Here is a 27496-nt window from a genome sequence, read left to right on the forward strand (position 1 = left end):
GGGGTCGCCGAGGAGGAGCGCGAGGAGAAGGCTCGAGCAAGTTGAAGCGGAGCACGAAGAGGTCGAGGAGCGCCGAGAGAGTACCCCCCCTCGAAGAGACTCCGGATCCGGTAAATATTGCTGTTGCTCGGAGTGATAGAATCGAGAATAGTTGCTTTAGCCTGGGGAAGACACGTTGATCGTTTATTTGTACTGCGCTTTGCTTTACTGCGCTTTGCTTTATGCGACTCGAGAAGAAGCAGAAGGGGGAATAAACTCTCAGCTAGCTGATATTCACGTTACTCTATTGATACGGATTGATAATAAATTATACGCCGCGATGTCCGAACGAGCCCGCCGGCACGATTAATTTCCCGGAATATCGTTCTACGTTCTTTCGCGAGGTGAAGATGATTATTATTGTTTCCGCTTGTACGTTTCTTGCACGTCGCTTTGTTATGTATTTGGTTAACAATGAGAGATGATCGGTATTCCTTTTTAAATGAAGGCTGTCGGCTGCTATTACATTTGCGCTAGGATTGCAGCATATTCTCTACAAATACACAATATTCCTAGAATATTATACGAATATTATTAAAAATAAAAATAATATTCCGAGAATATTATTCTATATTTTTAATATTATTTTAATATTATTGGAATATTTTGTTAATGTTATATGTCCGTTTTTACATAATATTCGTGATATATTATTTCAATATCCATAGAATATTATGAAAATGTTCTACAAATATTTTTGTGGTCAAAAATTAATGTGGATTATTATACATAAAATATTCATAAACTGTATAATTATTACATTTAAAAGTTATAATATTTCCGATAATTTAAATTAAGACATTCATGTAAATAACATTATTTAGTTTATGTGAAATTATCAGAAATGGACATGTAACCATTATTTATTAATATTTCAGGTTAATATTAAATAATATAGCGCTTATATGATTGTTATGCACGTGATTATTTAACACGAACGATGACGCAGCTGTGATTTTATAAATACGTTTTATTGTATTGTGGTCTTTTTTCTCATTGTCGACACGTGTTTACTTACAACACTTTGCATTAATATCGACAGTTTTTATATTAAATAGTTTAATATTTTAAGCAGATGCTAAATCGCAATTTGCTCCAACATGGCTCCAAAAAGTTAAATTATAAAACTTTATTACAAGAATTAGAGAATTTAAAAAAAATTAAAAAAAACACTATAGCGTGACATTCATAAAATAAAATGACAATTTAATACTATGCATTCTCATTACCGTCATTATTATTACCGTAATAATAATGCTCCATCGCTCATACACGCTTTAATGCTGTATTTAATTAACGTCACAGTGGTCCTTCGGTTATCGCGCTTATCAAGCATGTCGGATCCGTTAAATGTCGGACTTTCCGAGTGTTTCAGAGAAGTTTCAGGAACCCTGTAATTTGACCATCTCGTAACTAATTAATATGCTCGACGAACCTGCTGCACAACCAAAATATCGATTTAACGGTCGCACGAATCACGGTGGATCCTAACGCATCTCTTTTCCTCTCTCCCTCTGCTTCCCTCTTTCCTGCCCTCTCCGGCCCCTCTCGAGGTTAAGACTTCCTTGATCTCTCGGCGAACAAGGAAGCGCGCGATTTGCTGCGGACCGGCCGGCGAGCGCGCAAAAAATCCATCATCGTATACCCAGAAACGAATTACGAACTTCATCGTCGGGGATCATGTAAGGACGCCGCGTTCCCGCCGCGCGGGAATACCCAACGTACTTACACTTCATTCGCCGTCGATGCGGTGAGCGGGCGTAACGAGTTGTTAACATGGGGCAATAACGTGTACCCGGTGTCCCGGCGGTAGCGCCGCGTCGGTCGGCGCGGATAACGCTCGTTTCGTCGGGGCTTTAACTGGCGTACGCGCCGTACCGCCGCATCCGGCTTGTATGACCAATCAATGTAATTATCCTACCGGTCTTCTACCGGCGCGCGGTCGCTCCTGTCTTATTTTCGTCCGTTCGACGCACGTCGAGAACGCACTTACAGCGCGCAAAAACCATGATTCGAGTTAAACAGGGAAATTGATAAATAAGACGTAGTAAAAAAGACAGGCAGAGGAAGAGAGAGAGAGAAACGTAATGTATCGTGCTCGGGCGCAAACGGAATACGACGATTAATAATAGTGGTACACACGTACACGCGCGAGTGACAAAATTGTTCGGGCGTATCTAGAAGCCTGGCATTTCGCCAGAACAAGCAGATATATATTGCGAGCGTTCTATTTCGTCGAAGCTGCGTGTGTCACAGTTAAATGTCAACGAGAGAAGCGTACCGATCGGTGTGTAATCGTGTGCTACGGAAATGAAGATAACCAGCTAAAAAACGATGTAAGAAATATTTTACTCGTATAACAGAGCCCACATAGCATCGAAATGTTTCACAGATGTCTCAGAAATGTTTCAACTGATAAGTGAAATATTTCATAAAAATTGCAAACTATGTCTGTAATATTTCTGAGGCAGCTCAAATAATTTGTTTACTTAAAAAATGTCTAATAACGTCGTTTCTTGAAATTAAATAGATTTTTATTTTTTATTTCAATTTGAAAAACCAAGTTAAAGAAATGATTTCATCAATTTAAATATATCTCCTCCTTGAGTGTCGGTGCTAAATGGGAATTAAAATACCTTGCATATTTTTATATAATTTTTTGTAAGAGAGAAAGTGAGTGAGAGAAGAAACTTTTCATGAAAAAGAGGTTTCTTACGAAAACAAACTATTTTGAAATGTTATTTTTAAACTCTGATTTTTTCGTGAAGATTTTTATAGTGAGTAACGCAACCTCTTAATATCAACGGCAAAACTTATCTCTCGTCGAAGATTCTTACAAAGACATTACGGCGAGCTTCCTCCGAAAGAAGGTTTCTTCTCGAGTGTCCTTCTAGAAATTCTTTCTCGACGAAATTCCACCGGTATCAATTTGCGTCGCAATCTCGGACGGATCGGCAATTAAGTGGCGACCGCATGCCTGAAGCAACGGATTGTTCTTTTCCTTTTGTTTTTATTCCCATTTTTTTTTAATTTGTGACGAAGGCGACACATCGTAGTAATATCCGGATCGTTTCCGAAGCGACTAGCTGCTTTTGCGTTTAGAAACCCGAAGGCTCGTAAATACTCTGCCGGCCCACTCAGCGGGGTCTTGTTTGGGGTATCGGCTTCCAAAAGGGCTAAACACCTCGTTAAGTCCCGCAAGCCCGTCCGAGTCCGAGAATGGGCGGATCATTAAGAACGTACGTTTATAATTCAAAACATCGGCTCCCGGGCCCCGCTCCGATTGCACCGGAACCGGTTGTCAGAAACCATCGGAGAGAGAGAGATTCCCCAACGTCGGACCGATCTCGACGGGAATATGCAAAATTCTCTCAAATTACGCGAATCTTCTAAAAGCAGGAAGAGATCATAGGTTAATTATAGTCGAATATTCAGTGAGAACTTGAATACGGAGAATACACATCCGCGTATTCCTACGTCGCAGAATAGAAAGCCGACCTAACTGGATACGAACAGAGGAGGCCAGAATTTTTTTTCCCACGTGAAGGAGAGTATTTACGGCCAAAATTCGTCCAGTGACACGCAGTCCGTTATATATATATATATATATATATATATATATATATATATATATATATATATATATATATATATATATATATCTAGTTTCCATGTACGAGAGATTCGTTCATTAATTCGCTGTTTTTATTATACATTTCTTTTTTTACCGAAAGGATTTCTACCGTTCCCATTCGTATGACGTAACGCAGCAGAGAGGTAATCCAACCAGATGATCTCGTATAATCTCGCAATGAAACGAGCGTGGGCGGACTGCGTACCGTCCATGATGTTTATTTCCATTGTTCCGCGCGGAGAGGAACGTGAGGTGGTCCAGTCCACGACGGCGGACGCGGCGTTGCCCGCCAAGACGGTTGATTCACTCTGGGGAAGTGTCGGGAGTATTGCCGACACGCGCGTGCACGTGCACCACGTCGGTGGTAATCCGGTAAATCAACAAGTGTCGTGCGCCTCGAGCGCGGACGCGCGAACCGACGGCGGTGTTTAGATTCCTATAAATATGTCGATAAGAAAACGTGACTGCCTTCCACGGTCCACAGGTATACGATCGAATGAACGTTAAAGTTTCTTTTCACAGATGTTTCTCTACATTATTTTTTTTTTTTTTTCAATCTATAATTGAGTTATGCGCGAAGGATAGAAGTAATATCCGGGGGAGAAATTTATTGAGGATGGTCTTGTGTAACATGAGGTTTCGATCATTATTTACTATGGATGCCATAAGAAAGACTTTCTTATTTCCATTTCATGAGGTCCCGATCGTTAATTATTATTAGCCATGCCTATGAAAATTTTCTTAGTTTTACGTAATGAGACTTTTAAAAGGAAATTAATGAGGAAGTATTAACTTATTAGAGTTAACTTATAAGGGCCAGAAAAGAATTTATGAATAATGTCATATTGAGAAAATAAGTATTCAATTAAGTTCTTATTACACCTACCTGCATAATAAAAACTTTTTATTTAAATCTTATTTTTTAATGAGGTCTGCATTTGATTATATTCAGGCCAGCTAATCTCTTTCTAATCTCTACGCGAGATGCGCTCTAAAAATGAAGAATTAAGTATTTGCATATAAAATCTGCTTCGATAAATACATTGAAAGCGATCATTGAAAATTGCACAAATCGGCAAATGATATCGAAAATCGCGAGAAAATTCGTTATCTCCCGCTAGGTTTCTACTTTAGCCCGTGCCCTCGCGAAGCGGCGTCCTTCATAGATTCGATCGCGATAATCTTTTACCTCTGGCGCGAGGATCGAGGCTCGCGCCGCTCTACCGCGCGACGGATCGCGCGAGTCGTCCTCGTGCTGGTGCGCGTCGTGGCGTGTGCTCTCCTCTTCTCGCCTCTCGCCCGTGTTTCTCGGCGCGGCGCGGCGCGGCGCGGCGCAACTCGGCGCGTCGCGTCCGTGCCAGGGCACCGCGTGCAGGTGTGTTCTCGGTGAGCGAGGTGTCCCCTCCCGCGCGCACGTACGCTAGCGCTCTTCGCTCGCAAGGAGGCCCCCTCCTTGGCCCGGCAGGCGTCAAGCGGCACAGAACCTGTGCAGGCCCCAACAGGCCCCCGATCTGTGGGAACGCTCCGGCCCGCGAGCTTCCCACGATACGCCACGGCTGCCGCTGGCTGGCCGTGCACGCGGGCTGCAGAGTTCGGCCTCACCGTGCCCCTCGGACCCCTCCGTCACCCAGCTGTGGGGCGCAGGACGACGGCGGCACGGGTGGGGCACCAGGCGGCATATAAATAACGGGTTGTGCCCCACCAGCGCTTCAGAACCGTCACGAATACGTACGGACTCAGACGCACTCTCGGCACTCCGAGAACAGGCGAGACTGTACATTCGAGTAAGAGAGTAATAATACATATAAACGTCAAACGTTTTTCGATCACGCACTCGATCGAATCAATTGTGAGACGTTACGTACGAGGAGCATCGTGGATTTCCCCCCTTCGATCGGATCGGATCGGATCGGATCGATCGGCGATTCGGCTTGGGAGAGGACCACCGGAGGAAGATCCTCAGTTAACCTCGTTGTTTTGTGACCAGTGACAGTATAAAGTGTGATCGTCATGTCACCGCACACGGGCTACACGCCGGTCAGCGGCATGGAGTACGAGGAGCCGGTGTCGCGCACCTATCAGTACCGCAAGGTGATGAAGCCGATGCTGGAGCGCAAGCGACGCGCCCGCATCAATCGCTGCCTGGACGAGCTGAAGGATCTGATGGTGACCGCGCTGCAGGCCGAGGGCGAGAACGTGGCGAAGCTGGAGAAGGCGGACATCCTCGAGCTGACGGTGCGTCATCTTCACACGCTACGCGCCGCCAGGAGACTCACGCTCACGCCGGAGAACAGTTACGCCGACCGATTCCGCGACGGCTTCACCCAGTGCGCCCAGGAGGTGTCGACCTTCCTCTCGACGCCGGTCGCCGCGACGGTGCATCCCGCCGCGGGTGCCCAGCTCATGCGACACCTCGGCGGCTGCCTTCGACGACTGGAGAGCCCAGCTGGTGCCAAGCACGCGTTGCCGACGGCAGCCGTCGCTGCGGCCAAGACGACCCAAGCGCCGACGAGCCAGACGAACGTGCCGCAGAACGTGTACACTCCACCGCAGAGCCCTGTCAGTGTCGCGAGCTCGTCCGGTGAATCCTCGGAGTCTTCCAACGCAGTCTGGAGACCCTGGTGATGAGGCGACCGATCGCCACCACGGCGACACCATCCTGAGATCTCCGAGGCGGACGTTCGAGAAGCGACCGAGACAATCCGATGACGGAAGGATCCTCCATCCGCTGGGAATGGTGCCGCCGCGAGGAGGAAAACGACGAATCGCTGTCTTCCAAATGAAACTTTTGCGAAGTCTCATTGAGGATTATTTGAGAACTTTACTTCCTTACGCGGTTTATACTCGATCGCATTGTACATAGGTGATTAAAGCTTTAAGTGAAGTCTGTGATAGGGTTCCATTTTTGTACCTGAGATGACTATTTTCTCATAAAGAATAGCGACTATTATATAGATGTTAACTTGTTATGTTTAAGAACCATTTTTCGACGTAATGCCGTCCGGCGTCTCTGTTGATGCCGTCGGGCGGTATCATCATCATCATCAATAAACGTCTTGTTTCAATGATAAACGATATCGAATCACCACCCACCATACATTCCGCATCCTCTTCTTATTAATCTTCTCGACGACGGAATCATACGTGAAAAGCGCTATATGACGCAGCGAAATGCTACTTTATTCGAAGCATACTTTCCTATTATATCATAGAATTTATATAAATTCACAACTTTATCGTATCATGAAAATTAATGTACTTGTGCAAATTATTATAAATTAAACGAAAAAAAAGAGATAAAATCTATTGAAGTTTTTTTTACTATTTTAATATTCGATCATTACGATGTCTATATTGCAAGCCACTTGACAATAGCGAAAAAGTTAGTAAATATATTTTAAAAATATTTTAAATGTTTTTATATACTTTTTAATAGTGAAATATAAGAAAGAAAAGATTGAAATTGACACTTATTGCGTCAATTTACACCTTCAATTATTCTTACTTCAATTCTTTATTAATTTATGTAAAATTATTTATAAACATAATTTGCAAAGTAACGTAATTAGACAGATTTTATACACCTTTTCAAAGTCACTAAAATTGCGCGTCGAATAAAATCACATGAATAAATATCAGTATTAATATTTCCGTTATGACCGTTAAAAGGCACTTTATTTTATCGTGTTTTTACATTATCGGTCGAATAATTTCTCTATTTTAGACAGATTTTGCTGTATTCGAATGGATTTGATAAATCTTGCATTTTTTTAATAAATATTAAAAGTAACAATTGGGATTAAACATATCACAGATTGTTATTTTGAGATTGAAAAATCAATAGTCTGATCTATACATTGAGAGAAATGTTTGATGAAATCAACCAAAGTTTAATTAAATAGTGATTGAATGAATTCTATAGTTATAATTACTAAATATACCTATAGTTGGTTTGATTAAACAATTTGCAGCCTTAACCAAACTATTATTTTCATATAACTAATTATAAAAAGTTTCGTTAAATGTAACTAAGTTTTGGGTACCAATAACTACAAAATTCATTTCATCACCATTCAACGAAACTTTGGTTGATCTTACCAAACGATTTCTCTCAGTGTAGATATAACAAGTTGATTTGTCCTAACATATCTAAGATAAATAGAGTATGTATATAATACACGAACTTACGGCTTCGGAATTATGACATTAAATACATCTTTCGTAGGTACAAAGCTTTATTATAAAAGTACCAAAATCATGAAAGCAGCAGATGCCATTTATCCTTGAAAGAAAATGTATCATTTCCCGCATCGTTACAGTTTCATAGCTTTTATATCCATATCCAATTATAAAGATACGGTGTTGCTAAAAAAAAAATCACGGAAGTTACAATACGGAGGGGGGATGCAATAAGATTAAATCGCGCCAAATTGCACAGCGCCCCGCGATGAGAAACGCTACAGCAAGTCACCTTCGGCGCATGCAAAAGGCTACAATGTTCGGCCGGCAGCTTTAATCGCGCCGTGCGACATTGCAAGAAATCGAAAACCGCCTGTCACCTGCCGTCGCCGTCTCCGGGTACCGTACCCGGAGGTGGCGAAACTGACACATGAATATTAATGCGTCTTACGCGACTTAATACGCGAGCTGTACTTTCTTATATCCCAGCCTTAAAACACAATTTAATCAATTTCCCTCATTCTCCACGGGCGTCAGGCACACAATGTCTGTTTCGTACGTACGCTCCGCACGGCAGGATGTAATCTTGCTCTCGCACGTTTTTTTTCCATCCCCGTTTCCCAAAGCCGCGAAAGATCCGTTCTCTGAACTCGATTTTTTTTTTCCCTGTAAGCGATTTGTCCCCGATATATTGATTAGCGCGCTTCAATCGAAAATTCGTCGAACGATCTCTCTCTTTCTCTTTCCATAGATCGGACCGCGATCTACGATTTAAGGAGCGGAGGGAAGATTGCTCCAAAAGTCATCGATCAATCGCGCCGATCGATGGGCGCGACGCTTTCACACTTTTTCGAGCCTTCCGTTCTGGTTGTACTTTTGAAGCGTCGCGTTAATTTGATTTTACGTAAGTGGGGCACGAAAGAAAATTAACTCTTTCTTCTTCGCGACTCCCCTGTCTTACTTTTCGATTAATGCACTACCGTGTTCTGGCGACTGCGCGATCGATAACGAGTATTTAATTGCCACACGATGGCCGGTATGTTTACTTAGCATGCGTTTCGAGGCGGCGAATTAATCGACAGCTCTCGCTTTTTATTCAGCACGCTCGCACATCTGCATCCTGGTATCAATCATCGCGCTTATCCATTTCATGGTTTCTGTACATATTTTTCTTTCTGTTCGCACTTTATATTATTAAAAATAGTCGTAACTCTAATGTGTATAAAATGTGTCGTAACTCTAGCTTCATAATTATTATTCGTGCGAGGTAAAATAAGTATAAATAATACAGAAACTAGAAACACTTGAAGTGTTTCAATATTTGGCTAAATTCTATATAAAGTAAAAATCGAAAAAGAAACTTTGGAAAAAAACGTTGGCAAGAGTTAATGGAATCTTCAGATTTCACAATCAGGCTCGAATTTACAAAACTTAACACTTCTGATTTGAATCTTCATGGATTTCTCAATCAGAATCTATAATTTGATAAGAAATTGGGTTATATTCTAATTTAACTTAAGCTCCAAAAAGAGAAACACCGAGTTTCGCTCAAAAATTTTTCAACTAAAAAATAAAATTTGAACAAATACTCCAAATAAAAAGAAATTAAAATCAGCAAAATAACGCTAAGATCAGCTGTTGTTCTTTAAGTTAGAAAAAATATTCTCCGAATCAAAATTTTGTGATGACAAAATAATTTAGTTCGAACGTACCGAACAAAACCATTTGGTTGGTAGAAACAAACTTATTTTTTTTTTTTTATTTTAACAGAATGCTTTTGTTGCAACAATTAGAAGACTAACGAAATAAATTTTGTTATGAAAAATAGGTGTTTCGTAAAGTATATATTATGTCGACCAAATATTTTGGTGGTTACAAAAAAATATTTAATGTAAAAGAATTAATTTTTCTGTGATTTATATATTGATGCTATTATCTACTACTGTTAGTAGCAAAAATTGGTAATGGGTGATAATGAGTGATAAAGAGAGACTGATGTTATCAGCACAAAATATCCAAATGTAGCAGAAATGTCATATGACATTCTATACATATTATTCTTGAACGAACTATGCTATATGTAAAATTCACGAAAGTCTCCAAATAAATTTGGAAGCCAAAAAATTCAATCAAAAATGATAATGGAATCGATATCGATTCAATGCCGATCTGATAATTTCGACATTGATTTTATTATCTTTAAATTTCCGCGTTTTTTACTTTACTTACAGGATGTCTCGTTCAAAAAATTTGTGAAATTATCATATTGGCGACATTTTTCTCTCCAATGACAAAGATTAATTATTCGGATTTCACGAGAAAAAAATGTAACACATTTCAAAACAAAAAGATTAATTGACAGTAAGACGAATAATGTTTCTAGAATAAGTATAAATTACCTACAGTAGCAATTCTTTCTTTTCTTTTTTTTTTTATTTCGCTTCCATATATTATTCCTTTGAAAGGACGATAAGTACATCAATCATTTCGCACGCGAGCGGACATGTACTAGTTTTTCATTCAAGCGCAATGCACGATTGACAGGCGCGCCACTCGCATGCAAATAATTGCAATTATTGGGAAATTCAAGTCAATTGATTCATGTGCTTTTAAGTATGACAAAACATAATGTTCTGAACCATTAACAAAACATTGTTTAGAATAGAATTAATTAAAGCGAGTAGCATATTAAAATAATTGAGTAACTAAAAAAAGCCACTAGAGATAGAGATTATCATTAAAGATCCTCGATTGTCTCTCAATCTAATATAATATAAATAATAATGTAATATAAATACTTTGATCATGAAAATATTTATAAAATATCTTTAGTGTTAGAAATTTCGAATTGTGTGTGGGATGCATGAGATTGCGAAATCCAAGTCAATGTTCATCGATCGTTAAAAATTCGTGGACAAAGGATCTTTAAATTGACTCATGAGTTACCCGCAATGGTTTATCGAAACATAAATTATTGCTATGGTGTAAATGCCTCCGTTACTTTTTCGCGGTGCTTATAACCTCACAATTTCGCAATTACACCACCGACGGACCGTGCTTTTTAAGATCAACATTATTACCTCCGTGTTTTTTGCGTGCGTTTCTCGAAATGTTTTTCCTGTAAATTCCCTTGCTACATGGAAACGTTAATCGCCGTTACCAATGAAAGTACGGAGGATATCTTAAGAATCCACCATTATAATCTCGCGACAATTATAATAATTCGCGAATCAATTGTTATGTTTCAGGTGTTTGTGGCCGCGTCGTCATAATGCTGGCAGCTGCTGGCATTTGAAGAATACGGATTGGTATGTATCTCTCCTTTTACAAATTTCCCTCGCGGTCGTGTGCATGCTCAATTTTCTGACACGTGCATTAAGACGCTTACGTCACGCGCTGATGCACATTGATGCGATCGCGGTGCATCGTTATTCGATCCGAGCGGATCAGTCTCACTCACGGCCACTGTTGTTATGCAGAAATTGCTTAGCGATGTAATTGTCAGTGCGATAAGAACATTTTATTGTTTACGTTTTGCAGCATTCTGTTTTGTGATCGTTAATCGCTGCTATTCTTATCACGTTTGACGTTCTGAATGTTCTGAACTTTTTAACAAGGATATTCAAAAGACCATGAATTAAAAAATTTTTAAATTAAACAAATTTTTTTTCTTAAAAAAAATATTGCATTAAATTTTCAATTCGATATTTTTATCAAATACGCAATGATCAAGAATACCAAAGTATATGTTTGTAAGAATTAACAATGGATTTTTGCAAATCTATTTGCAAACGTTTTACAATATTCGGTTTTGTGATCGTTAATTATTTACGATTAGTCTTATTATATTTTGATGTTCTTACACTTGTTACCTTATGACTTTCTCGTAAAGATATTCGAAAAATCACGATTTAAGAAATGTTTAAATTGAACAGATTATTTTTTTGTTGAAAAAAAAAAAATAATAGATTAATTTTCCATCCAATATTCTTGTCAAATGCACAATGACGAAGAATCATTGTGTATTTGAGAATATTCAAAATATATGTTTTGTTTGTAAGAATTTTTGTAAGACATATGATACATTTTTCTCCATGATGTATTGTAAAACTCATTTCTTAATCGAATAAAAATTTAGATTAAATCGATAATTTAGATAAAAGCGATAGATTTCTACATTGTGGAGTTAACGTGGAGTAAGTTTGAAAGTTCTACGTTATTTACATTTAAATGGAAGACGGCAATAAATTAGATGGAAAGGGAGGAAACATGTTTACGAGGATAATTTCAAACTAACGTGACTGCTCGCGAAATTAAATCGAGTTTTGCATGTCACCTTACAATCTCGTTTTCTACTGTAAGCAAATCGACTTCAAACTGCAGCTGCTGTTTACTAACAACTTATCACTATATATCTCCGAATATATTTGTAACATATACGAGTAGCTGTGCTAGATGCCGTTTAATTATATCTCTATAGAAACTGGACGTACTTGGCGACACGCTCTCGGTGAAGAATTTCCGTACACAGCATCGGCCTTACAATAATAATGATAACGATGTTGTGCATCGCGGTAACGCAGTATCTCGATAATTATACATTATCGCTCATAAGAAGTTTCAGCACACTTTATGTTTTGTAACAACGCCATTCTTTATATGTGAAATATGGAGATATTCTTTTACTCGTATTTTCAGTCACCGAAGTATGTATTCAGTAAAGTCGCAAATTGTATACAAAAATAATTATAAATCTCAATTATAAATTAATTTCTTAAATATGTATATCGGTTGAAAAAAAAATCGGAAAAATTTTTAATTGCGTGCTGTACGCTAAAAAATATTTGAATATTGTATTATATATTTAACAATAAATAGACGAATAAAATGTGAGAAATATTCTCGTAAAAATCAAATATCTGATTAAATATAAGCATTTGATTGAAATTGTGAATACAGAGTATGCAAATTATAATTACAAACTATTTAATAAACTGTTTGCAACGGATGTGAATCATGCAGCAAAAAAGCTTTGTAATTGAATAAATTGTGTTAAAAAAATTTTTGTCTTGACCTTTGAATCTTTTATAATCAACTGATTTTACTTATATTTCATTCCGATAGAACTAAGATCCTTGGATGTTTATTGGCAAAAACAAAGTGAAAAAGGTGTTTCTGAGAAATATTGCAGATGTATGGACAGACAAACGGACGGCCAGACTAACAATGTGAAATTATAAAATGTTTGATACGCTGCACTACAATAAAAATGATATCAATTTTTCTTTCAACTGATATACATGATATTTGTTTATTCAAGAAATTTTTAATTCATAAAAGAATTTATAATGACAACAAGAAAATTATAATTTTCGTTTATGATTATTTTTCGGCAATTCGCTCAGTAAATTTTTTTTTACTGAAAACAAAAGTGTGTATATCATTATTCCGTATTTTATGAATAAAAAATGGTATCATTAGCAAAAACATGAAGTTTGCTAAAATTTTTGAACGATAGTGCTGAATCGACACACATATTAATCTCCATCAATCGCAGTAAATTGTAGTTCTTGACGGACCGTGACATGTCAATCTCCAACAATTCCGTTTCTCAAAGATGTTCGATAGCGGTATTCTGTACCGTATTAACGGTATTCGTCGATACTGTAATTGTTTAAAAACGCTACCGAGGACGAATCGACATGATTCTGCGATTGCAAATTACGAAATTACATCGATTCGCTGCTGCCGTTATCCGAGAACGATATTATTCAAGAAATACAAATACAAATGTAAAGCATGAAGAACCGCTCGAAATGTCGAAGTTAAATTGTCACGACGAACCCTTTGTTCCCCTCTTGTGTTGCAGGCTATTCGAGATGGACGTGATCGTATATAATCAGCACGAAACTAACAGCATTGCGAGCAGCACTGATGGCGCCGAGACTCAATACGATGAAGAGAGCGTGCCTGACCTTGATATCGACGGGGACCTGCTGTCGATCGACGATGACAAACGGAGCAAGCTGCCCTTCCGTAGAAGTTTATTCGACAATGTCCCGCCTTACATTGTCTTCCAGTCGTTCGACAGCAAGGCCAGTTCCGTGTTGCCGTACGAAGTGACGAGACATCTTAAGTGGCATCTCACTACGATAACGCCGATGTTAGTGCGTCGCATCGTCGCGAATTCCGGTTATCGATTGATGAAGAAGTGCCGGTATTGGTGCGGCACTTGGGGCAAGCACATGAAGTCCATCTCCTACAAGGGATTGAAGGAGTCGCAGAAGGTCAACCACTTTCCCGGCACTTTCCAGATCGGTCGTAAGGACAGGCTGTGGCGCAATCTTAGCCGAATGATGGTGAAGTACGGCAAGCGGGAATTCGGCTTCGTGCCGCGCACCTACCGCGCACCTACGTGCTACCTCAGGATCTGCGTATGTTCCGCCAGGTGTGGGAAAAGAACGGCGGCAAGGAGAAATGGATCATCAAGCCGCCGGCGTCGGCCCGCGGCACCGGGATCCGCGTCGTCCATCGCTGGTCCCAGATACCAAAGAAACGCGCCGTTGTCGTGCAGCAATATCTGTCGCGGCCGATGCTGATACGCGGCGCAAAGTTCGACCTGCGGCTCTACGTGTTCGTCACCAGCTTCAATCCGCTCAAGGTTTACATATATCCGGACGGCCTTGTACGCTTCGCCTCCGTCAAGTACAACGACGACATCAACTACCTCAGCGATCGTTTCATGCATCTCACCAACTATAGTATCAACAAGACCAGCGCGACTTACACTAGCAACGACTGCGCGGACTCCAGCACCGGTCACAAGTGGACTCTGAGAACTCTGTGGTCCTATCTCGAGCAAGAAAACGTGAACGTTGCCAAGATATGGGAATCGATCAAGGACATTGTCATCAAGACGATGATAGCCGGCGAATCTTCTATCAATACCCTAACAAGAACCAATACAACTTCGAGGTAAGAATATAATTCTACGAGTTAATTTTTTTTCCATAAAATAAATTACTATTGTTTTTTTCATTTTTAAACAATTTTGAAAAATTTTTATTATGCCAAAATCAAACAATAAAAGAGATAAAATTTAAGTTTTTTTTTTTTGAAGAAGAATTTTTCTAATAATTTTGCAAAGTTTTAGAGTCAATATGAAATGTTTATGTTCTTGTGTGTTAAAATGCAATTAATTTTGTCCACATCAATATTTTTCTGACGCGATGCATTTTATTAAACCTCAAGGTACTGTTGCTATGAACTTTTCGGCATCGATATTATCCTGGACGAGAACCGAAGACCGTGGTTACTCGAAGTGAACATATCGCCGTCTCTGCAGTCTCCCTCGCCTCTCGACATCGCGGTCAAGGGGCCCCTCATTAGAAACCTCTTTAATATAGCCGGATACCAACTGCCCACGTGCATACCGACGGAGGAAGCGGAGAAACTAACCCAAAGATATCAGTTGGATCCGGTATGCCAAGATTACAGACTGCACCGAGCTACCCTTAGCTACCAGGAGCGACATAAGCAGTCTATGTACGCGAATCTGAGAAATCGGGAGGACTACCTTGATGAAATAATCGATGATCTTACGCCCGACGACGTGAGACACTTGATTACCTACGAGGACGAGTTAACACAATTGGGGAATTTCGAGAAGATCTTTCCTACCACTACTAGCCACGAATATCTGCAGTACTTCGACGTGCCGAGATATTACAATATGTTGTTCGACGCGTGGGAGACCAAATACGGTGACAATCGGGAGGAGGGAATCTCCCGATTGCAGAAGCTGTGTAAGACCAAGTATCATTTGGAACAGGCGACCTTTTAGATAGTAATCATTTTTTTTTTTTCATACGCCATTTTACAATAATGGTACTTACATCAAAGAGACGCGTAGCTGCGACGTCGTTCCCGTCTATCGACGCCTTAATTGTGTGGAATCCTTTTCGTTGCGTGTGCTACACGTGCTTTGTTGTATACGGGTAAACGTACCATTTCCATGTCCGTTGATTCGCCAAGGAATCAAATTCATTATGTGCCTTCTCCCACGGTTGTGCGAATTTACTTTATTGTAATGAAATTTGTCTTTAATAAACAATTTTTCATTAATTAGGTGTGAGTTCATTAGCCATCCCTTGTGAGTTACCACCTCGTTCCAGAAAGAAATTAATAAATTTGCGAAAATAATTTCCGTTATTTGAGAGGTAATCTTATTTTTATTATTAAAAATGCGAAAATGATAGTTACAAATTTATATTTAATATTCAATTTAAAATTTGTTTTTAATTATAATTTATTGCAAATCTTTTGGCTTTAATTAACTTAATAGGCCCACAATAAGTGGATTCGGGACATCAAAAACAATGGTAAAAAAAAACGAGAAAATTATGTGTTACTTCTTTCTTTTTATCATAATTATTATATCTCGCGAAAGATAGAGATACTCATAAAAACTACAACTACTCATCATTCAATTTAATAACTAAATCGTGGTATATATTGTCAGAAGATCCTCGCACGTTGCGCCAAATTCATTTCTTCAGTCACTTTAATTTCTCCGGCGAAATCATACGCCGACGAAGAGCTCATTACTGATAAAAACTTGTCTTAAATTCAATGATAAGGAACAAGTAAGCATGACGTGCCCAAAGATGGGAGACGCGCTTGCACGGGGGTACCGGGCACGGTGAATTGTTGACAAGTCATCGTACCGAGAACGACGAGATGTTCGACCGTATGTCGAACGCCTAATGGCGAACTCTTATGAGGGCTGGCCGTCAGCAACAGCGGTAATAAAAAGTCGAAGCCGCCGATGCGTAAAAGTCTCTTTGCTAATGCAGCGGCCGTGCATAATTTTCAGCAACAAGAGCAAAATTGCCCGACACCTGCTCCAGTGAGCGCGTAAAAAGAGACCCCCCGCCCAGTCTTCCCCCTTGATTTATCGTAAGATCTACGAGTCCGTAGAATTTAAATTAATAATAATTAAGATACTTTAATGAGTATTGAAAAACGAAGCTTCTTTTGAATGTCGAAAATAAGGACATCTTAATGATTTATTTGCGACGTTTCTCGATTTACGCGTATTCGAGATTTACAGCTGTACGCGGAGTCGTTAGTTACAAATAGCCAGATATAACACTGACAATGAGGCGGACCGTCCAAGATCCACACGGTTTCACGACTGTGGCCGCGCCGGGTTTAATAAATCCGTACTGACAATTTAATGTCTCTATTGTGACCGCGACAGTCGGCAGTACCGACAACTGCGCTTGATTAGGTTAATACGAAAGGGGACCAGATTTCTTCGCTTCCGCCCTTTAAATTCAATTACTGGTCGGGTACTCCGTCACTTAAAATATCATATATCAGTTTTGTCCGGAGGAAGTACGATCCGTGATAGAGTGACCAAACCAATTGTCTTCAGAAACGTAGACAAGACAGAGCGTTTGATTCGTTCAAATCTTCCGTCTCGTTAAAGGATAATTACCCGAAGCCATACGCGATGATTAATGTCTCGAAATAGCGTTAACCCTTGACATTTTGTACATGGACGCAACGGAAGTATCTCTTTATAGACTGTAAGACAGAAAATGTAAACGTTGGCCTTCACACATAAATCATTTTATAAATATTCGAAGAAAATAACAGCGTACTTTCACAGAAATTGCCATATACGTCTCTGATCTTATCTCTTACAAGAAAATAGTAGAAAAAATGATGAGAGAAAAATGCTTTAGCAATAATCGATATAAATATAATAATTATATTTCCGGTGAGTAATACTAAATTTCCAAGCTTCAGATTTCGGAGGCGAAATTATTCGAGGGCGATTTACATGGTGCACCGGTCGGGGGACACCCTACCGTCATCGCTTGGAGACAATGGGCTCCGCTCGATGCCACGACGGTCAACGAATTGATATCGTTATTGTAACGACATAATAGACGTATTTTCTTATTGAGATTGTAGCCCCGCGTGTACGTGTGTGACGTGCGCGCCAAGCCGGCCGGACCCGTCTTTATGAATGTATTCATTCATGCGAGCCGGCTGCGTGTGCGTTATGTAACCAACACAACGCAAGATAGCGCGTAAGGCTAAGGACCCCGGTCTTTTCTACGCGAGGACAGATCTCAAGAAGACCCCCGACGTTGGAATACGGGACAGGTAGTTACGACGTTTTTACATCGCCGTCCATTAACGAGGCTAGAGAGGTAGTCAGTCTTTGTCTACCTTCCGTCCGACTTTTCGTCCGGGGGCACTCTATCCGACCCAGAAAAAGCGCGAACCGGTATATCCGGAATAATAATTTTACATCGGTTCCAGGAATCGTGCGTGAAGCACTTTGGCCCATTTCGGACAATCAAACCGAAATTGCAGAATCGTCTTAATTGAATCATTAAATCACACACACACGCGCGCGCGCGCGCGTACATGTGCACACGGATCGCGCTTTGTCACTTTATCAAATTGATACGACTGAATTCCTAATGAAAAGTTCGTGGAAACGAGGTCCAGGAACTTCGTTCGCTCTCGTCCAGCGGCGAAATTATACGTGAGTTAAAATACCCCATCGTTCTATGGCGATTTACTCCCCAACAAAAAGTAACAATCTATATTTTCTTTCATTGTTCTATTCTAATGTCTTTTTTTTTCACTAATATAAGAAGAGTAAAGAAAAATATAAAAATCACGAATATTGTTGCGAATGCAAAAAGCGACGCGAGGTAACTTGCAGCAATAATCAATGAACAGCGATCTCGCCGTGTCGATTAGACATTCGGTCCTTGTCTGCTTCGTGAACTCCGCGCGTGACGATTGTTAGGCGAGATTACAATATGTCCTCCGCACGTGTGCATAATTAGCGTGTCATTTATCATGACCGTTGGCTCGAGTATAGAGGTGGTCTCGTATGATCATCCAAGGCCGTTTTCGGTCCACGAGCCATTCTAATGTCGCTTTACTACACAAGCGTAAACGACGTTACCGCGTATTTAACTGCGGCACGTGTCACATGATTCCGGTATTACGCGGTTATTCACGTAACTTTATGTTTTTCTATTTGCGTTGCCAAGTTGGGGGATTTTCCTGTCAATTTGTTATCATGAGATTTATTGAGAGGATAAAAATACTATTAAAAATTTTTTTTTAGTTCAAGTATTTATGCATTTAACTTAAATACATAAATACTTGAATATTTGAATTTCAGTTTAAGAATTTATATATTTAAATGAGCTGAAGAGATGTAATCAAGTTGAAAAATTAAGTCAAGTTAACTACTTTTTTCTCAGTGCATAAAATGTATTTCGATTATAATGATATTACTAATAACGCAGAATTTCTGGTTGTCGTAGTTGAATTTTTTTATCTTAGTTATTTTATAGCACAGCTCCGAAATATTTGATAAATTCAGTAATAAATATATATATTTTTTAATCAAATTTCCAATTTATACAGATTTTCTTCTTCCCATGCGGCCCTCCGGACTTCGAAAATTTTATAAAAATTTTCAATATTATATTTCATATCTACATTCGCGCCAGAGAAGTCTGATTTAAAAGACGCAAGGTAAGGTATTATTTATTACATATTTTCATTGTTTATTTGCTGCGAGCGTATCGGTTGCGGATTAACAATGATTCGTCGTCCGCCGAAGCTGCTGCTGCTGCTGCTACTGCTGTTGCACGCGCGAAACTCGCCTGTGCGCTTGAGGAACGTACTCGACCCTGGGTAACGACTTAATAAACCGGCAACGGCCACCGGGGTACGAGCAGTGAACACGGGACGGGGAGGAGGGAACGACCGCGGTGCGGGCGGATGCGAGCACGTGGAGCGGCGCGGGGGCATCGCGGTAGTCAGGTGCGTCGCGTGCCCCCCACCTCCGTCACGTAGCTAACTCGTGCTTTGTTTTGAGAAGGCTTAAGAGCGCCCGTTCCCACGCTTCCGCGCGCGTTCTCCTCCCGTGCCTCGTGTCAAAATTCGTATTCGAGATACGGCGGACTCCCGATTATCTCTCCCGTCCGTCCATCCACTTGAAATTTCGATTGCGGCCGAGGATTTATTCCTCGACGATGCAGTCACGCGCGCGAAGACTAGTACGACTGTATCAACGTAACGATCAGAAATTATTCATGTTCCTATTTTACAGGGAGCAAGCGAAATAGCGACGAAAGGAATGCGTGAAAATGTCTTTTGTTTTGATTTACGAATGCTGTATCGTATAATTATTAAGCAGCACGGAATACGATGCGTGGTAATTTTTTCCAATTTATTTAATGAGCCTAGAAATTGCAGGATCATCCAGATACTATATTGAAAAATGTCTGATAATAGTTACTAAATGCATTTCGTATAGCGATTTGGTGAGAGATATTTAATAAATACTACTACACACATTAAAAAAATTAATTTGTCGTAATCGAAATTTCATAGACGTAAGCAAATAATTTGGTTAATATAGACTTAACCAAATGTTTAATTATTCCAATTAAAAAATTTGGTTTTTCTTCTATTTAGTTTTTGTTAGTACAAAAATATTTTTCTTGCTTTGAAGAAAAGTGTATTTGTGACAATAATACTTTAGTATACTGAAAAAAGTATTCGATAACTATTTAAACAAAAAAATAAATTCTTAAAGAAATGCATAAATTCTTTAATCTAAGAATATTTTATGCTTAAGATAAAGCCAAGAATAAACAATCTTTTTGATTTAGTATAAATTATTTTTAAAACAAAGCGAAAAGATATTCTTAATAGAAAACAAATTTTACTTTATTTAAAAAATAAAATTGCGCCTGTTAAACATTAAATATGTTTGTAGGATTATTTTTTTCATATAACGTCGGGTAACTCGACGCTATTATGTTTGAGGCTCAAGAGCGAGTATAGTTACACACACACACACAAACTAGCGTCATATAACCTAATTCCTATGGCAGAGGTTTAGGACGCATAACTTTAAAAATAAATAAATAAATAAATTTAACTTTGGTAAAAAGTTAATAAATAAAAGTTCATGAGTTTCAAAAATAACTAGTTAAAGTTAAGTGTTACGTGTTAAAGTTAAAACTTAAATCATTTAAAATTAACTAAGTTAAGTTAAAAAAATTATTAACTTTATTATTTAACTTATAATTTTTTAATTACCCAATCCTGCAAATGAGTTACGAGAGTTTGTAGCACGGTGCGATGCGAAAAGATCTCCCTAAAAGTCGTTACGGCAGTTTCACGCAGCGAGAGAGACTCCACTCACCGAAGGCGCGTGTGCACGCCGCTGCCGTCTTTGTTAAAGCCCCACTCGGGTCGTTGACCGCACGCGGCCCCGGCAGACAGGCACACGTGCTTGCCGTCTGGGTCGCCTCCCCACTCTTCGCGGCTGACGGAGAGTGGGGAGGCGGCCCAGACGACGCTCACGTGCGCCTGTCTGGCGGGCCGCGTGCGGTCAACGACCCGAGTGGGGCTTTAACAGAGACGACTCTCACGCGCGCTTTGAGCAAGCGGAGTCTCGCTGCGCGAGACTATCGCAACGACTTTTAGGGAGATCTTCTCGCATCGCACCGTGTTATAAACTCTTGTAACTCATTTACAAAGTTGAGTAATTAAAAAATTAAAAGTTAAATAATAAAGTTAATAACTTTTAACTTAAATTAGTTAATTTTAAATGATTTAATCATAACCGAGCATTGAAAGATTAAAGATACATTGCATAAACCTTACATTGAAACATTGTAATATTATATGGAAGTTACAAAAGATTTCTGCAATGTTACTACAAGCTTGTGGTAACTTGAAATGTCCGCAATTTTAAACCTGAAAATCCTTATGACGTTTCAGACTATTTGGGATTGTCTACTGGTTTTACTGGTGGAAGAAACGAAATGCAATGCCAATAGTTTTTACTTTTGTCAATTGCATTATTTTTACTAGTAATAACCAAACTTATTTTCGAATAGGGTGAATCATCTTGCTTGATACTGGGATCCACTGGATTGTCATGTACACTGTTGCCCGTGAACGCGAAACAAGTGAACTTCGAGTATAAGTCGGGCGCACTTTCAAATATGTAATTCTTAATCCAAGAATAAATAGATTTCAAATAATGTGATTGAGCTTATCGTGAGAACAATATGTTATTAAAAACAAGAATACGATCTTAAGAATAAAATATACTTTGCACAGACATATTTATTATTGATGCAAGTGAATAGTTGTAACTGAAGAGAGCATTTCATACTTAAATAAAAACAAATAGCATTCAAGAATAAAAATATACGTAAATTAAGAATTTATTCTTTTGTGTGTTACTTTAGTAATAGTTATCAAACCAAAAAATAACTTATCCAAAAATAATTTATCATTAGTAAACTATACGTAGCAAAATCCATAATTTATATTTGTAAATTAATTTTTTGCGAAATTCAATTACTTTATGATACTCAGTAATGCAAATCTTATTAATAACGAATTTAAATTGAAAAACATTAAGCAAATAATTTGGTTGGCGCGAGTAAAATATTTTACATTGCTAATCATAATGTGTGTACCAAATATTTTCATTGCAATTGAAAAAAATTATTTTTTTCAAAATCAGCATTTAGCCGGTTTCAATTATTAACATTTGATTGAAATTATTTCGCCAAAGCTTTAGTCATCTAAACTTGGTTATTATTATTAGACTTTTTTTAGTATCTGCGACGGCTTCATCATCGTCACACCAGGCAATATATCGCGAGACCTTGCGCGCGAGTCAGCGCGCACGCCGCGCTCGTGCGACGCGGCACGCTCTCCTTTGAGCGCGATGCAACGCGTTCGTACATACAGATTGGACTATTGTTTCAGCATTACAATAATCTCAGTCGCGACTCCTTCCTCGTCGCTGTGCCTTTCCGCCTCTCGCTGATTCTCTTTGTGTCTCTCTCTCTCTCTCTTTTTCGCTCCTCGTTGGCGCGTGACAGAGCCGTTCCTCCGGTTTTCTCGCTCTTAGGAGTTGACGTGCACGCGTGATTACGAGGCTACGCATAGGCCGGACGCTCCTTCGAATCGCGATGGACTTCCCACATACTTTCACGCCGCGCGCGTACGCTCGTAAACCGCCGCCGCCTCCTTTTCCAAGCCGGCCGACAAATATTGTCACGCAGCCCATTCCCATACACGGATAAGCCGCGCGCGTGCACGAAGCGTGCGCCGACGATTTCACCGTTTCAGCGGGATAAATGACCGCAATAAAAATCTCCTTTACACTGGAAAAAGAGTTTGCTAATAACGCACGAGCTCCGGTGAAATAGTTTCAATTAAATGTTTGATCAATGTAGCCAAATATTTAGTAATATTTAATATCCATTTGATAACCATTATTTGTTATAATAATCGATTGGTTGCTATTAATATATTTACTAAATATTATTAAATAGTTGGCTACAATGGATTGTACAATTGAAATTATTATTTAATTAGAATTGAATGGATTGATTATAGCCAAATATTTAATTTAATTTAGTAACTATTAATAATTACTGTTATTATTTATTAATAGTATTATTTAATTAAAATTATTTCACCAAAGCTTGATTATTATTTTCAAAATCGTTTTTCTTCAGTGTATCAAACGATTGCTCGAATTTCGGAAAATTTTCTATTTCGATAACGGATTTTTACTTTGGAGCGAATTACAATTATTTTTAACAAGGCTCTTCTTGTTTCGAATAAAACAGAAGTAGCTAAAATTATTATAAATATTATGTTAAAGTGTAATATAAAAAGTACATGTTACATTAAAATTGTAACTCTAATTACATAATGCGTTATATGAATCGGAAATTAATTCAATTCAAAGCGATCTGCGGAAAGAGCCAAGCTTAATCAAATTTTGGGAATCCTAGGACAGCGCACAAAAGCGCAGGGCGTCGCTGTAATTTGTAGCCTCTCCCCAGAATCGAGGGTATACCTGATATTAGGAGCGTATCGGCACGCAGCGCGCGCGTGTACGCGTGCACACACGCCGCGGTGTGTGCCTAGAAGGATTCCTACGGGTTTTTCGTTCGGTTCCCACGACCGGGGTGCGTCAGGTGGCTAGCGCGGGGTGCGCGCAACACCCCCCTTTCTTCACCCCACGAAATAGATGTAAACCCGCGGCCGAGAAATCCCGCGCTGGGCCCCGCCCCTGCCACCATTTTCGGCATGCACGTTGCACGCGTGTATTCGTGGAGGAATGCCACCCCGGGACCCTATTTCGCCTCGCCCTCTGCCATTCTTCGTTATTCGTGAAAACGACGCCTCGTCGTTGACCCGCGACGATTCACCGCAATTGATGGGGGCGATCGATGAATTGCGGCATTGTTGGGTCGCATGAAAGGCACCTGGACCCTCGGAGAGAGGTCGCTTTTCACTATTTAATATCTTTATTTAGTTTTTAATTGTACTTTTTTCTATTTCTTTTTTTTATGCATTCTCAAATGCGATATGTTCTTCTGTCAAATAATTTTGAGACAGTCTGCGACATTTTTTTCGACGTGATTTAAAATGAATAATCAAACACGGAAATAATACACTACTGAAAGAAAAAATTTCTTTTGAATAAATATTTATTCGAATAGTACTAATGAAGTATTTACTTACGGTAAAAAACTCTATAAGAAAAAATAATACTTAAATTAGTCTTTTATTAAATAAATATATATGTATATTTAATAAATATTTCATTAGAATAAATATTTATTAAAATTAATAATATTTTTCTCACTGCAATTTTGTTGAAATATCTAAACTTATAGCTGAATACACAGCTAAAAATAATTTTGTTGGACTAAAATAATTATGAAGCCTGATGAGCAATGCTGAGCAAAAAAAAATCTAGATATTCTAGCAGTTGGAGCGTCCAACATAATAGTCTAAAAAAATTATTTTCAAGTCTGTAGACAGCTAAATTTTTAGATATATAAAAAATATATAAATATTAATATTCGACAAATTTAGCCGGTCAACAGAACTTCTTACGCGGACGTCGCGTCATGTCGACCAATTGCGAATATATTTTTCTCTCGAGCGGACATTTCGGCATTCGCAGACACGTTTTTGCCAGACGGATTGAGCCGCGCGTGTTCACCGACGCGGGGGAGCCGTTCCCACGAGAGTTCAGAAAATAACCGACGAAGAAATCGTGGAACCGGGTTGCCCAGCTTCGTTTTATTCTTCCGAATGTTTCGTCTTCAGCAGCCTCTCCTGACGTCACTGACCCAATTTCGTGCACGCCAACGGCACCTTCGTGTTCGTGAATCCTGTTAAGCCCAGCCGCCAAAACTGATATTCGCGCCGGGCGCGAATATCCCCCTTTATGTTCCACGTGTTATAAGCCTTCGCGGAAATAATATACAATATATTCGCGTGGTCATAACAAATGTTTCAGCTTCTCTAATAAAGACCTTATATTACGATACTTGTCAGTAATATTGAATAAGGAATACTGACAGTATGCATCAATATTTTCAAAATAATCAGTATTATTAACGGTGTTACAACCCTCAATTTTATGTACATTACCTATTATTACAGGGAATTTACACGACCAACAAATATAATTAATTTTACGTGATTAATATTGATGGATTGACGTGGAATATTAGGTGATCAGTAAATATATTTAATAGTATTTTCTGGATTTAAAAAAATATTTCCCAAGTTTTAAAATAAATTATTTTATATTAATTAATATTTATTTAAATTAAAAAAATAACGTTAAGGTAAATATGTTTACCGGAGCAAAAAAAAACTGTTTTCAGTGTATGTACAAAATGCTTGTTATGTGTACTACACAACAATTGATGCTGAAATTGTATAATCCTATTTCAAAATTGGCATGTTATCTAATTTGAAGCCTTTTCTCTGCGTTTCCGATTAGTTGTGAATTTATTAATTTAATAACCGTTTAATTATTTAATTAATACAAATATAATAATTTTCTAAGCAGTTAATATAATTATTTTATTAAATAACTGTTTAATTAATATAAATATTCCTTATACGTGTAAAAGAATCGCTGTTATGTTCTAGTTTATAAAACTGAACAGTAATATCGCCAATAATATTGATCGCACGAGGTCCCCATAACAAATTGATAATATCTGTGTGCACATTCGTCGATTCGTCCGCTTCTGCAAACGACCACCTACGCGTCACCGAAATGCGAATCTACTTGTTGCGTCGTCTCATGACGATTCAGCAGTCTTTCCGGCGAAGTGCGTAAGGGAACGTTACAAACGACCGTTGTCGTGATTATCGAAACCCGCTATATCCCAAGAGAATATAGCGGGAGAGAATATAGCGGGTTTTTGCGGCGAAGAAAAGAAAAGATAGGTAGATCAGATCGGCACGGGATTCTTCCCACGTCGTCGTCGTCGTCGTCGTCGTTGTCGAAACGTGCTGAAAGCGTGCTGCTCGCGTGGCCGTTACACGACAAAGAAGAGAGTGGGATAAGAGCGGACGACGAGGGCTCTGTAACGCGTCGTCGCGAGCCCCCGACGATCTTTCTCACGGGCCAAACGGCGGAGGAGGGAGGGAGGGAGGGCGTCAGGTGCGCGCACAGGACCTCCTTCAGGAAATACAACGGTTCCTTACAAGGATTCGCGACTTCTGCCTTCCCACGCTCCTCCAGTTGTAACGGCCAGATTCGAGTCCCTTCCTCCCCGCCTCTTTTCCGTCCTCCCCTGCCATTGCACCGTCGTCCTTTTTTTCCCATTTTTTTTTTGTTGCGCGCGCGTGACGAACGGCTTCGGATCCGTTCGAGGTGATCGAGATCCGGGCACCGCCGGAATGACCGTCCCGATAAGTGTACCTCTGTATGTAAATAATTGCAGGGTGGAGGGCACTTGGCCGTGCTAAAGGCATTTCTCTGCCGGGCAAAAAAAACCCCGGTCGCGAAAGGACGAAGTGCGTGACGGAGCGAGTCTCTCGCTGCTCGCGGCAGTCGCCTATATCGGTCGCGGGCCATTTGGCTCTTAATTAGCAGGTTACGCTTTTATTCGGTTTGCGCGATGTTTTGCGGAGACATGGCGCGCGTGCGCGCGAGCACAGGCCGCGAATTTATACGTCTGTATGCGCGAGAGAAAGGAAAAAAAAAGAAAGAAACGGAAAAATCGAGGAGAGCCGAGTGTCCTATCCCGCGAACGAAGAAACGAATAATTAAAAATTTCTCTCCGTCATCGGTGATCGACGAAAAAGCGCGAACGCGGTCGTTCGCCCGTGTCGAGATCGGCCGATCCGTCGCGTCGCTCCTGTGGAACAAATCCAACACGGCGTTGGATCACAAAAACGCGGATCGATTCGGTCGAGGGGGAGCGCTCGGCGCGGTGCACGGGCTCGTGGCACTTTATTTGCGTTCGACTCTCACTAACCAAAGCGAGACCGTTCCAGTCTGGCGGTCGTCAGAACCGAGATCCTCGAGGAGGCCCCGGGGATATTCAGGATCTGGATCGCGGGCTCTTTCATTGTGTGATCCATGGGAAGAATCCCACAGAGAGAGAGAGAGAGAGAGAGAGAGAGAGACATCTCCTCCGACGACTTCGATCATTCGATCCAGGAGAAAAAGTCGCCACGTGACTGAGCACACGCACTTACTGGATTACGGAAATATTAAGTTAC

The 27496-nt window shown here is 39.8% G+C and overlaps 2 protein-coding genes across 2 annotated transcripts; both read left to right on the forward strand.

Annotated features, from left to right (window-relative positions):
- The first annotated feature begins 2279 nt into the window (after nucleotides 1–2279).
- On the forward strand, nucleotides 2280–15976 carry LOC120356746 (tubulin polyglutamylase TTLL4-like). The gene is given in 5 exon segments (XM_011176842.3): nucleotides 2280–2375; nucleotides 11101–11160; nucleotides 13722–14244; nucleotides 14247–14827; nucleotides 15104–15976. Coding segments are annotated over 5 exon segments (1758 nt in total). The 5' UTR covers nucleotides 2280–2373; the 3' UTR covers nucleotides 15696–15976.
- LOC105207398 (enhancer of split mbeta protein) lies at nucleotides 5364–6979 on the forward strand. The gene has a single exon (XM_011176840.3). It carries the CDS (start codon nucleotides 5684–5686, stop codon nucleotides 6296–6298), a length of 615 nt encoding a protein of 204 aa, XP_011175142.1. The 5' UTR covers nucleotides 5364–5683; the 3' UTR covers nucleotides 6299–6979.
- Nucleotides 15977–27496: the final 11520 nt, after the last annotated feature.

This window comes from Solenopsis invicta, chromosome 9, assembly GCF_016802725.1.
Source record: "Solenopsis invicta isolate M01_SB chromosome 9, UNIL_Sinv_3.0, whole genome shotgun sequence".
In the NCBI taxonomy this organism is placed as follows: Eukaryota; Metazoa; Arthropoda; class Insecta; order Hymenoptera; family Formicidae; genus Solenopsis; species Solenopsis invicta.